At 43.1% G+C, this 13,835-nt stretch overlaps 1 protein-coding gene across 6 annotated transcripts in view; it reads left to right on the top strand.

Moving 5' to 3' along the window:
- LOC147431026 (calcium-dependent lipid-binding protein-like) overlaps positions 1-13,835 on the top strand; it is a 46,293-nt gene that overhangs the window by 6,420 nt on the left and 26,038 nt on the right. For 5 of the 6 annotated variants that reach the window (XM_086493536.1, XM_086493534.1, XM_086493532.1 and 2 more), the window contains exons 5-7: positions 10,133-10,183; positions 10,290-10,407; positions 10,587-10,708. In XM_086493536.1, the coding sequence (XP_086349662.1) occupies positions 10,133-10,183; positions 10,290-10,407; positions 10,587-10,708 (291 nt within the window). Of the gene's footprint in view, positions 1-10,101; positions 10,184-10,289; positions 10,408-10,586; positions 10,709-13,835 lie in introns of all 6 variants that reach the window. The other variant, XM_086493537.1, reaches the window with a different exon arrangement.

Below are 13,835 nucleotides of genomic sequence, written 5' to 3'. Positions count from 1 at the left end.
CCAAGTCGGGAATCGGACATGACACACGAGAAAATACTTGAAGTAATCTTATCACAATTTAGTTAGAGACGACACACGACCCGACGTAGTTCCGTACCCAAAGGTATTGGCCCCAAAGTTTGGCGTCCCTTCCGTTATTTATTTTATATTATACCTTGAGCAAAGTACAAAGTTCGAGGGTCCTCTCTGCTCAGTACTCTCAGGCAAAACAGAGAGAAGAGACCCCTAGGTACATATTTATAGGCCCTAGGCCTTCTCAAAAGCAGTTACATAAAAAGCTTCAATCTCAAAAGTAGGTGGCCTAAAAGCATAGCGTCAAAAGCCACGAGTGCAATTTGCGGATTTCCGTACAGCCTGGCACGTGAGCCAACCAGCGCGTTCTGCGGATGTCCGTAATAGCCTGCCACGTGAGCCAACCAGCGCGTTCTGCGGATGTCCGTAACAGCCTGCCATGTCAGCGCAATCGTGGAAATCTTGCCACGTCAACAGCTGCACGCCTTTGTCTTTAATTCTCTTTGTGTCCCCATAGGCCTCATCAGATGGGACCTCATAAGTTTAAATAACTTTTAAAATTGCCACGGGTTTATAAAATTGGCACTTGCCACGACATCATTTTGTGACATACCCTCCTCTTGAAAAAATTGTAATTGTCCTCGATTACGCCTGCAAAATTAGACATAAGCTATAAACCAATTTAGTAGACACCAACTTTAAGTAGTGAGGCACTAGAGGACTTAAATCAAGCACTTGCACAAAGACGACAATCAATGAACATTCAAATCCCATTCATATCAAATCACAGAAAGTCTATCAAGATCTCGGACCATGATCTATCGGCAACGTGTTTAGCAATCACATCTAGATCTATACCCGATCTCATTGATATCGGATTGACTAATTCTTATTGCTATCATGTCCATCTTGTATGGAATCTCAAGACCGAAATGCTGTAATCATTTCGTCTTTCAAACATGCACTCAGACACGACTCACATGAGAGAGCACACGTAAATCAATATCATTTCGAAAATTCCCATGTGAAAGTACTTCTTTCATAAAGTCATACAACAGAATACTGTCAGCCTATCAATATCCTGAAAGCCAAAGGAAAATCAATGACTTTATTTTATCTTGGTAATTTGTGACAAAGGAGCAGAGTAACTCCCCTCTTGTGCAGTCCCGTCTGCACCAGATTCAACCCTGTTGATTTGTGGGATCTCTTGGAATAGCTAGACCAAAAGCCTCAAGGTAAAGTTTCAATATTCAAGGAGTATCTGCTAGGTCCTCCTCCTCCATCCACTTCGCACCAATGCCGGATAGTTCTTGAATTTCAATAAGAACCGTCGTATCACTTTACCTTTCACTTTCCTTTTGTTGTGAGCTAGTATTTGCTCTCTTCTACTTCTGGTTGCTCCTCAGGCTCCCTGTTGATTGGCACCTCACCCTTGAAAGTTCAATAGACTCACATGAAAAGCATTGTGAATCTTCCAAGTATCTGGCAACTTTAGTCTGAAGGATACATCATTTATCTTTTCTTGAATTTGGAAAGTGCCATAATATCGCATACTTAGCTTTGGAAAAAGCCACTCCTTTCCTTAGGCGTGCCTTCTCAAACCGTAAGAGCACCCAATCGTCTTCCTTCACTTGCAAGCCGCGTCGATGTTTATCAGCTGCCTTCTTATGCTGTGCCTGAGATTTCTCAAGAGCCTCGCGCACCTTGGCCAAAGCAGTGCGCAAATCTCTCGGGTACTGATCTGCTTCAAAAATCTTATCTTTGGTGCTTAGAAATGGAGGAACCTTGTTAGCACCCTCTATTAGTTGCAAATGGTGCCTTCCCCGTCAATGAATGAACCGTGTTGTTGTAGGCAAATTCTACCAAGGGCAAGTACTTTTTCCATTGAGTCTTTTGATCCAAAATGTAAGACTTCAATAAATCCAAAACCACTGAATTGGCTATCTCAGACTGTCCATCTGTCTGTGGGTGGAACGAGGATGAGAATTGCAACCGCATGCCAATGTTCTCCGAGATTGTCCTCCAAAACAAACTAGTAAACTGGGGGTCTCTGTTCGAGACTATGGACTCGGGCATGCCATGTAACCGAAAAATCTGTGAAACATTATGCCCACTTTGAGTCTTGGGAAGATCAAAAAAAAAATCCAGTCCACATCCTTTCTGGTATCTATGCCACAATGGCCTGAAAAGGTGAACAATGGCACTCTGGCAAAACATTTTCCCTCAAAGGTTGTGTAACACACATTGTTTTTCGCATCAAATAGTGGTCCCGTATGAAATAGCCTGCAACTGTCTCTCCACTGTGCATCCAACGAAAGATATCTGCAAAATCAAGATCTGTGGCGTATTGATCTACCATATCCTCGAAGCTTCGATGATGTATCGCGGAAATAGCCAGAACCAAGGGCCTTCTAGACAACGTAGCTGCCACTAAATCCTTCTGTCCCTGAACATGGACTATTTGGAAATGAAACTATGACAGGATGTTAGCCTACCTCATCTGCTTTTTCGAAAGCTACTTCTGTGACAAGAAGTAGTGTAAACTTTGATGGTCTGTAAAGACGGTAAAATTAGCTCCGAGTAGAAAGTGTCGCCACTTTGTAAGAGCATGGATAATTGCCAAGAGCTCTTTCTCATAAATCTGTGTAACCATTTCAGGATGTGAAAACATCCTGCGTTTGTAAAGCAATGACACGGCCTTCTTGCATCAAGACTGTTCCCAGACTGTGACCACAAGCATCACAGTAAACTTCGAATGGCTTTTGCAAGTCTGACAAGGCCAACACTGGTCCTATAGTCAACTTTTCTTTGAGAGTCTGAAAAGCTGCAATCTTTGTTGGGTCCCAAGTAAAAGGAACCCCTTTCTGAGTCAATACATGCAAAGGAGAAGCTATCTCTGCAAATTTCCGATAATATGAGCACAAGCCTAGAAAGCTTTGAACCTCATGAACATTCTTCAAATTAGGCCAATCACTGTATCACAAATAGTCTCAATTTTGGCCGGGTCCATTTGTACCGCTTCCGCTGTGACGATGTGTCCCAAGCAGTGTATCTCAGGCAAGACAAATTCTCTCTTTTTTGCATTTATTACCAATTTATGCTTCCACAGGGCCTAGAAAATCTGCAACAGGTGGTGCCTGTGTTCTGCTTCATTCTTGGAGAAGATGATAATGTCGTCAAAGAAAGTGCCCACAAATGATCGGTACTCTGTGAAAATCCTATCCATCATATGGTTGAATGCTTCAACATTCGTAAGGCCAAATGGCATCACCAAATATTCGTACAAACCAAAAGTCATCTTGAAAGCAGTCTTGTAGACGTCTCCGAGAGCAATTCGGATTTGATGATAATCACTCTTCAGATCAATTTTACTGAAACAAGAGGACCCCCAAAGTTTGTCGAGAATATCATCGATCCTTGGGATAGGATGAAGTGCTAGGTTGGATGAGACCCTTATCAAGAAGTTCTCTTACGTGGCTCATTATTTCTTCATTTTGGGCTCGGCTAACTCGATAAGGTGGCCAGTTTGGTGGTGTAGTACCGGGAATCAAATCAGTTATATGGTCTTCAGGACGTGGAGATAGTAACTCGCCTGGTAGGTCTTCAAAGAAACAGTCAGCCTGCGCATTTAGAAATTCTGGTCGTTCCTTTTCTAGATGAGACATATTTGACCTTTGTTCATCATTCAGCTCTTTCAAAAAAAATCGAGCAAACAAAAAGACTGGATTTCATTAATTTGGAAACGGCCGAAGCCGATAAAAGTGGGACGGACTCTATACTTGATGCAATCTCTCGGTCCTGCTCATTAAAGTTGCTTTCCTTGCCCTATAATCGACCACGGTGCTGTGGAACCAAGGGATTCCTAGGAGGACATGTCACATCACACCCTTCCATAGGCATGATATAAAAGTCCTTGTGCCCTAGATACCCCTGACAATGGAAACGACGTTTGGAGGACATCACACCCTTCTAGAGGCATGATATAAAAGTCCTTGTGCCCTAGATACCCTTGACAATGCAAACGAAGTTTGCCAATGACAGGTTCAATGGCAACATCCCTTCCGGGTGGCGCTAGAACAGCCTCCGCTTGTGGCCCCATTTCCTCGAGCGTAATTCCAAGTCGAGCCGCCAATTTGGGTAAAATAAAGTTGGCCTTGGCTCCTCCGTCAAAGAACATCATGGCTTCTTGGTCTCGCAACTTGCCCCATACGCGGCAAAGTTCAGTACTTTCATCCATCTGATCAGGGTCGGTCCCCACACAATCTGGTACCAGTCCTGCTTTCATCTTTTCGTTTCTCCCGCGCTCTTTAGTTGCTCTAGAACTCTCTGGCCTATCTTCTGATTGTCCTCTGTGTCTTTTAGGGCACCGTGTTGATATATGTCCTTGTTCCCCACATTCAAAGCACTTCCTGTTTTGAAGTACTCGGATTTCTGTTCATCTGCCAGCAGCTGGGGACCTGTATCTTTCTTTTTTCTGAAACTTCCCTCTTCTTCTGCCACCATTATTCGAGTTCTGTCCGGTCCTAGTTGTCAAAGGTTGATCAGTTGGATACGTAAGAGTAAACCCTTGCTTAGCATGTCCCATTAGTTGTTTTATGGACTCAGACTTCTGCAGTAAGCAGTAATCTCGTATCTCTTTGGGTAGACCACAACAAAATCTCTCTCTGTTCCTTAAAAGTGATCTTTTTAAAAGAAGAGGCTGGAAAGAAGGTATCCCAAAATCTCTGACAATAAGTATTCGAAGTATCCTCCTTTATCATCCAAAGGTGATTCCAAGTGGTAATCACATCACGTTCATACTCTTGAGTGAGCCAAGAGGAAGTGAACCGGTGCTTGAACTGTAGCCACTTTATCGATGCTTCCTTTCGTAGCAAGAGAGTGGACCACCTTGCCTGTGCATTTCCTTTCAAATAGGATGCTACCCTCCGAACATTGGAGTGCTCTGAATAGCGCCCTCCTGAAAAAGCTATGTCGAACAATTGAATAAAAGTGAGGGCCTTGTGGGTATCTTGGATGCTTGTAAAAGTATCAAACTTAAGTGCTTGAGCCTTGTCTACCCTCCTTGAAATCTTTGGTTTTCTTGCTCTTGTCCTCGTGAAAGTCATATTGGTTGCCTCTGTACAAATGCTTCCTCTTAGAATAAAACATCGGTTCATCGAAGTCCGAACTCTCAGGAGAGGATGAAGTCTTCTCCGAGCTATCTAAATATTTCCGAGATCTTCGGTTGGGATCTGCTTTTCTTGGCCGTCGTCTTGTTCTTTTCGTGTCTTTGGATCTTTCGTCCTGTCCTCATCACTAGAATCAGAAGAGGACGAGCTATCGGAACTATCAGAAGAGGATGAGGACAAACTACCTCGACGCGTACACGCTTCTTTGTTTTTCGTGCATTTGCAAAAGTAGACTTGTGACCTAGTTAGCTAGGGTAGTCTACTGATCGAATATGTTCCAACTTCTTATGAATGCTTTTTGGTCTTCAGGAGTCGGTCAACTCGTCTGTTGACTATGTCGTCAAGTTCATCTTCGGTTTACATCCTCGGAACGGGATCTTTCTTTAAAGCTGACTTCAAAGGTGAATCGATTGCCGTATGCCATCGAGAATGCATCTCATCAATCGAATGCCTAGTCAATTTTTTTGCGTATTAAGGATTTTTAGAATACTTGAGCATCTGCTGAGCAGAGGCACCAACTTGTTGTTGACGCTACATCTCCATGTGTTCATACTCCGTGGGCCGGGGTGTCTCCTACTCTTCTTTTGAATGTCCAGAAGGGGGCCGTCCTCCGTTTGAATCTTTTGTATTTTCTCCCAACTCGGAGTTGCCTGATGGGTTGTTCTGATCCTTGCGGGATTCGTTGATTGAATCCATGTGTGTCATGATAGAATGGATTGGAAAATCAACTGAGCGCTGATACCGTTGTAATAGACTTGGACACCCCAAGTTGGGAATCGGGTACGACACACGAGAAAATACTTAAAGTACTCTTGTCACAATTTAGTTAGAGACGACACACATTTCGACATACTTCGGTGCCTAGAGGTGTTGGCCCCAAAGTCTGGCGCCCCTTTCGGTGTTTATTTTTATATTATATCTTGAGCAAAGTACAACGTCCGAGGGTCCTCTCTACTCAATGCTTTCAGGCAAAACTGAGGGAAGAGAACCCGATTTAGGGGCCCCTTTTGGTATTCGTACAACATGCCACGTCAGCCAGCCATCGCATTTTGCGGACGTCCGTACAGCCTGCCATGTCAGCTCAAATCGCGAAAATCCTGCCACGTCAGCAGTTGCACACCTTGTCTTTAATTTTCTCTGTGTCCCCATGGGCCCCATTGGACAGGACCCCCATAAGTTTGAACAACTTGTAAAATTGTCAGGGGGTTAATAAAATTTGCACATGCCATGTCAGCATTTTGTGACAATTCTCACCCGATTCTTTACTTGAACTTTACGACACAGAGGAACTTCACGAATAAACGTGTGATTGGAATTAACACTTCAAACATACCACGACTTGGCAACTAGAGTGCTACCAAGCAAACAGTGACACCCTATAGGCCCCAAAGACTAGCGCCTCTTTTGGTATTTCTTTATTCTTATAAAACTTGGGAGAAAACCTGCGAGTTCCTACTAGTTGTCCCTCTTTTACTTGGCTGCAAATGGCCTGCTCTAACCCGATTTTGGCAGTGTAACTGTCGTAGGAGGCTTCACAAACAAAATCCCCATGTAAAAGATGACTTTCCCGGCGCATACGGGCACTTTCCCAAACCCGGTGCTGAATTCTCGCACCCGATCAACTATACAGTGATCCCAACGCTTCCTTGAAGCTCTTGGGGTTATTAGGGTTCAATTAGGATCAAAACCCTAAACCTGCAAAAATACACAGTAGGCTGTAATTCACTATTTCGGGCTCTGTTTTGCGTGGCGGTGGCATCTGTAGCAAGCCCTCGAGCTTCTGCACCTATAAGGCTACTTGCCCTTTGAATCGGACGAGATTTCTCGTGTGAAATCTCTCCGAATTCACCTGTACCTGCGGGGGATTAGCAATAGCTAATCCAGTACCTGTGCAAGAGGCTCTTGCCTCGGCAATGGCGCATGAACCCACACAACTGTACATATAGATGAAAAGCCCTCGAGCGGGGCATCACGTTTCTGTATTCCAAGGGGGGGAGAGATTCATGAGAGCGGAATCATCGTGCTACATAGAGCAAGGGAGAAGGCAAGCTTTCCATTAAAGCTGTGATCACTTGCACCCACTACTCACACACACATTGTAAAGCAATTAATGAAGCAAAACAACCTCCTCTCTCAATTTGGGCGCCCCCTCTTTAAAGCCGACTTGGAAAATTTATCTGGAGCCCCCAAGTGTCCCTTATTGAGTTAGTACCCACCAACTTATTAAGTGTAGTGAGGGTCCTAAATGACTTTGAACTGAGCCTAGACACTCGTTTACTGCTCTGATTGCAATGCCGACTGGCACGACCTTCTCGTGGCGACCTGCCCTTCTCGACTGTGGGTGAAACTCTCGGCCATCGACCGTTTCACATTGGCCACACAATGTCCGGCCATTTGTGACTTCCAAAAGAGGCTCCCAAAAACTAAAGAAAAATCAAGGGAAAGGAACCAACAATGAAGGTTAGTGGTTGCCACAGCGTCGTGACATACCTCCTCTCTTGAAAAATCACACATCCTCGATTGCATGCCAGATATACATGCCATAGATGATTTAGTGTGGTCAACACTCTTTTATCATCACATGTATCCATAGGAAAGGTCATGAAACATAGAAACAAATGACCTAATGAGACCTTCATACTTTTGTCACTTCATCTACGATAGAAGTGAGCATAATACCTTTAGCATTTGTAGAGCAGTGTTGACTTCTATTGCACTGAATGCCTATGTACATTTGATGTGCCAGCTCTATCATTACCCCTCCTTTGAGCACGTTGAGTTGGAGCATACATAGGCTATAACCCAAAAGCCTCAAGGTAAAGCTGCAATACATTTGGTGACTCTAGCAGTTCACACTCTTCCGTCCACTTTGCATCCATAGGTGGATAGTTCTTGAACTTCACCAAATAGCATCTTGCAACCTGTCCCTTAACTTTTCTTTTCTTATGTGCCAAAATTTGCTCAGGTACAAAGATCTAATCAAGTTCCTCAACTTCTTGCTGATCTTCATCTGACATATCTTTTGGCACATCACCCACAAAGGGTCTTAGAAGACTCACGTGAAACACATTATGAATCTTCGAAAGTATCAAGCAATTTCAGCTTATAAGCAACATCGTTGATCTTCTCAAGTACTTGAAAAGGCCCATAGTAATGCATGCTGAGCTTCGGAAAGAGCCGTTCCTTGCCCTTCATCTTCTTTAACCTTGCCTTTTCAAACCGTAAGAGTACTTAATCACTAGGTGAAAACAACAATTTTGTCACGTGACACATCCCAACCCTATGTGTCCATGGACAAGCTACACCATAGCAGGGTTCAGTTAGTCCGATCAAGTTAGATTAGCAGTGATATGGCACTTTTGTGAGTCTATTCGTAGACCGTGCATGCCCAGTCATTTGGCATAGATGCATATCCTCTGGTTGCACACAACATGATCATCGGAATTCCCATCAGAATCCATTAGCATCAGTTAGGGGAATTTTCCAGTGCATTTAGCCTATTTTCCTATTTGTTGGAAAGTCACTTAAAAATAATAAGTGAAAATCCCAATAAATAGGAAAAGTTGTTAAGCATGATGATTACAGAAAAGTTACAATAAAGTTGATCCCAATAAATATCAAAGTGTAATCCCAATAAATCCTTGTTCTCTACGTGTTGATCTGCCTCAAAAATTTTGTCCTTTGTGTGCAAAATGGGAGGAACCTTTTTGCCACCCTCAACAATCTCAAAAGGTGCCTTGCTTGTTGACGAATGGACCGTATGTTGTGTGCATACTCAAGCATAGGTAGATACTGTTCCCACTTGCCCTTATTATTTGAGACACAACATTTCAGCAGATCCAAGAGAGTAGAATTAGCCTCTTTTGAGTGTCCATCAGTTTGTGGATGAAATGAGGATGAAAACTTCAGCGTGGTGCCCATGTTTTCAAATAAGCCTCTCCAAAACAGGCTCGTCATACGAGGATCACGATTACTAACAATAGACTGTGGCATACCATGGTACTTGAACACATTGTACATAAATAACCGTGCCATCTGGTGAGATTTTATCTTCTTCCTGACAGGAATAAAATGGGTCTGCTTGCTGGATGTGCAAAGATACCATCATTCCCTGTCGACGTTCTTGGAAGATCAAAGAAAAAATGCACAGCAATGCTTTCCCATGGCTTATCTAGAATAGGTATTGGCTGTAATAACCTTGGTGCCATTTGCCTGCCAAACTTGACCTTTTGGCACATCAAGCATGCTCGAACAAAGGCATCCACATCTCTCCTCAAAGTAGGCCAATAAAAGAATGTCTCGATTGCTTTTACTGTCGCATCTATACCACGATGCCCTGCATACGGTGAAACATGGCTTTCTACCATAACCTTATGTCTCAATGGCCTAGTGACACATAATATGCCATGCATCATCATAAAACCATCCTTGAGGAGGTAGTGCTCATGGCATTGCCCATCTTGCAACTGTTCAAAGATCCTTGCAAAATCTTCAGCATTAGCAATGTCTTTAGGATTTTTGTTGCAACACCACTTCAAGAAAGCAACTATCAAAGTGATTGGACCTCAATAAAAAGGCTGCACTTATGAGCCATAGATGCATGCACCATCATTAGTAGCTTATCTGTGTTTAATAGTGCTGCATTGCGCACAATTTACGCTGCAACCAACTTGTTGGTGGATTTTGACAAATATTTGAGCCCAACTGTGGTTAGCGGTACAGGAATAACAAGCTTGTTTATAAGTTGTCCACCATATGATCTTTGGTCTTGTAACATAATATGCTCGGCGGAAAGGTGGGGTAGTGCTTTGTGTTCCCAGAGAAGCACTGGTGTTGTTCAAGCAGCTTGAGCATTATCAGTTTTTGTTCTCATCGAGATTTTTGATTTATAGGACATGGTTTATGCATTTTGTTATGGCAGAAATATGAACAGTAAGAGGATATGCTTGCAGGTAAAGTGGCTCAACAAGCTTCTGGAAAAAATCTGGCCATCTGTTGCTTCGGTTAGTAATTTGTGTTCTTACAAGTCTAAGCATCCCTTTGTTTGTGTAGGTTATCAAGTGATGTGGGTGTCATGTTGAATTGTGACTCTTCAGTTTGTGTTTGTAGGCAGCCTCAGAACTCATCAGAACAAATGTAGAACCCATGCTTGCAATGTATGCTCCACCTGGAATCAAGCTGAGGTTTTCAAAATTATCTTTAGGGAATGTTGCACCTCAAATTGAAGGTTTGGAACATCAACTATTTGCTCTAACCTTTTTCTTTTCTGATGTGAAGGATGAAAGCAGCTTCCTCATCCCATGCTTCTGCTATTGATTGCATGATACTCTTGTGTTTATTAATACCATTCGATGCATGCTTTAACTTGCTTTTGGATCCTTCATCATGTTTGAGAGTTGTGTGCAGGCGTAAAGATACAAACGCTTCAGGAAGGTCAGCTGATAATGGATCTTGATTTCAAGTGGGGGGGTGATCCTAGTATCATTTTGGCAGTGCAAACTCCTGTGGGGGCCAATTTACCAGTACAGGTTAACTTTTTACTTTTGGCTATATTTGCGCAAGTGCTCACTGAACACTTGATAATTAAATTCATCTCGAGTAGTGAATCTACCTCATAGGGGTTTGTATCAACATTTGTTGCACTTAAAAGCATCATTTCAAAATGTCATTCATGAAAACTTTATTGTAAGAAGTTAAGGATTTGTCATTAATTCCCACAACAAACTTGGCAAAAGCAAAGCACGCTAGCTGGTTGGAAGGGGAGGGCAATAAAGAGATGTTGACCTTATATGATGTATGTGTGTCCGATCTATCCAATTCGTTACTTCAAAGCGTGAAGTTGGTTGCATTTGTGGAGTGCAGATGTCATGTGGTTGGGCCATCTGCAGAATAGTTAGCTTGTCGTGCCATGCAAGGATTAGCTTCCACCCTACCAGCAATTGCAAGCGATATTGAGAACCACATCCTCTCTATCAACAACTAATTGTTGAAGGCGATAATGTTATTGTATCTAGGAAGCAAAAACAAACATGTATTGCAACCAAGAGGAAGAAAATGCTTCACACCAGCTTGAGTACCTGAGACAAGAATGATTACATCAACTTAGACAATGATCTTGAGCCACTACCTATTGTGTACTGTACTCCTTTTTTGGATACACTAAAGGAGTAAAGTGATGAGGAGATTGAAAGAATGCATGCGTCAACCAAAAGAGCAAGTGGCAAGAGGAGAGAGTGTGACAAGTGCAAGAACATCAAGCTGCGGCTCAAAGATTTCAAGAAGAGGAGGAGAAAAGGCTAGAGAAAGAGAGGAGCAACAAAGTAGCCCAAGATGCACGACCACAAAGGGGAAGAGGAACACGTTTGCGGAAATGGTGACAAGGAGTTTTATGTGAGACAAAACCACCTATTGGGGCTTGGAGAAGGATAGACTAATGTGATTGCAAGCTAGAGACATTGGTGGTTCTTTCTTAGGATAAAAGAAGACGAGGCAATAAAGGCAGCAAGTTTCCTTTTCTCAGGGGCCGGAGGGAAGGGGGGGTGTGCGTGTGCAAATCCATCTTACTGATGTGTGGACCTTTGACACCTATCATCTTGCTCCCTCGATAGCATGATGGTATGATGCCTTTGAAGATATACTATGTACCCAATTTCAAAGGCTTCTTTGTAAAATGTCGTTAAGCAGAGAAGCATATTCACCTCCTGCAGGAATATGATTTTATTATAGAGCCAGCATGCCTACTCTAGAAACTGGGTTCTTTGCATCTTCCTAAAAATCAAAGCAATAACCATTCTTAAATTTATCAAAAGCTTCTTCATACTCGTGCTTGTCTGCAAATTCTATCAACTACCTTATTGTTGTATTAATTTTTTCTACTTAATACTTATTTTAGGGCTAGGCTTCATTATGGCTGAGTCTGCCTGCACTCAGTAGGCTTCTCTAGAGTTATGACCGACACTCAGTAGGCAGATCTTTGTATTGATGTATGCTCGAATGTGGGTGGTGTGTGAGTGTGTGAACATATATTGTTACCTTGCTCTACACCCACTATTTGGCAATGATGACATCCAGTGAGTATGTCATAGAATTTAGTCAATACATTGTGTGATGGAGCTAATGGTTATATTGCCTTGTGGATGACTATCATGAGTCTGACTTGCACGTTCCTTTAAAGGGCCTATGTTTTATCTTGGATAACATCTAGGTATATTTATTAGGTTGTTTCTTCAATAGATTACAAAGGCTCTCTGCTTCTTAGATACGCGCCCAACTGTTCAGTGTTACGACTGGCACATAGGCCATTCTTTTATAGTTCCTACATACTTAAGACTCATCTAGATTTGCAAACTAGTCATCACCTATTGGTCTCACAATTCATATCAAGCTCATCTAGATGCTGACAGAGTAGGCAGCGGAAGATGGAATGCAAACAAGAACTGGCTTGTGATCTTGTGGACATCTCGATTCTGATCTAGAACACTTGGAATGCCACATACAAGAACAATGCACCTGTGGAGAAGAGAAGTCACTGAGGTAGAAAGAGATAGGACATTTGAGAGAGAGAGAGAGAGAGAGAGAGAGAGAGAGAGAGAGAGAGAGAGAGAGAGAGAGAGAGAGAGATAGATTTGATTATTGTCCTCTGAGGTCAAATATGACCTATGGGACCAAATAAAACATTACAAAGTGGCTCCCTCATATGATTGATACAACTCGGGTAGGACATAGATTGGATGGGAAATTCTAGCTTTTGGGAAATCATATTTAGGGATGCACTAGCCGGTTGACATAAGACAAGAATAAAGGGGACTAGAAAGAAATGTAAAAGATAAACCTAAGAGATATCTTCAGTCGATTGCGGCGAGGTCTTCTTCGGAGTTCGAAAATCGTGGATGATAGCCCGTCCATTTCGATAGACTGCCCATTTGCCTTGTTTGCGAGCGTCGTGCATCTTTTTTTGAGAGAGAGAGAGAGAGAGAGAGAGAGAGAGAGAGAGAGAGAGAGAGAGAGAGAGAGGCTCTCCATGTTGATAACAAACTGCTCATACGAGTGACCAAGGGTGATCAGGCATAGATGTGACATGCGCCAATGGACGTACGCACACAATTGCGATTGCTATTCACATTGCCAATAGCTCTGCACACGACACTGACATGGCCACAACATGGGCAACAACCCCAACATTGATCCACCTTCATGCATCAAGGAAGAATTGGAGAGAGAGAGATAGAACTGTATCTCTGCTTTCCTAGGATGGCACACAAGATGTGCTCTGCCTCTGACTGGGATGCCGACGGGATGGGCTGCCCAGAGGGATTACTCAAAGGGGAAGATATGCAGCCCATCTCTCCTAGCAAAGGACCACCTCCACAAGATGCCCGCCACTGCCTGCAAACCCCGCTATGACTGTCCACGAAAAACGATGGGGGTTGCGAGGCAAAACCGTAGGGCTGCCTATTGCTGGTCTCCAACTGCCTCCCATTGGGGCACCTAAGGGAGGTCGCCCCCCACCAGGGCTGAATGCAATGATTGAAGGTGCTCCCCTAGGTGTCCATATATAGGCTCAGCCCAAACCTGCCGATCAACAACCCCCATGACCAAGTAATAAAATCGCTAAAATAGGGAATTTTGGGGAAACACATCCCTGTTAGAGTTACA

Source organism: Adiantum capillus-veneris, chromosome 21 (genome assembly GCF_014529385.1).
Source record: "Adiantum capillus-veneris isolate H3 chromosome 21, ASM1452938v2, whole genome shotgun sequence".
Lineage (NCBI taxonomy): Eukaryota > Viridiplantae > Streptophyta > Polypodiopsida > Polypodiales > Pteridaceae > Adiantum > Adiantum capillus-veneris.
The sequence above is the reverse complement of the archived record's forward strand: the minus strand, read 5'-3'. Positions and strand labels throughout refer to the sequence as shown.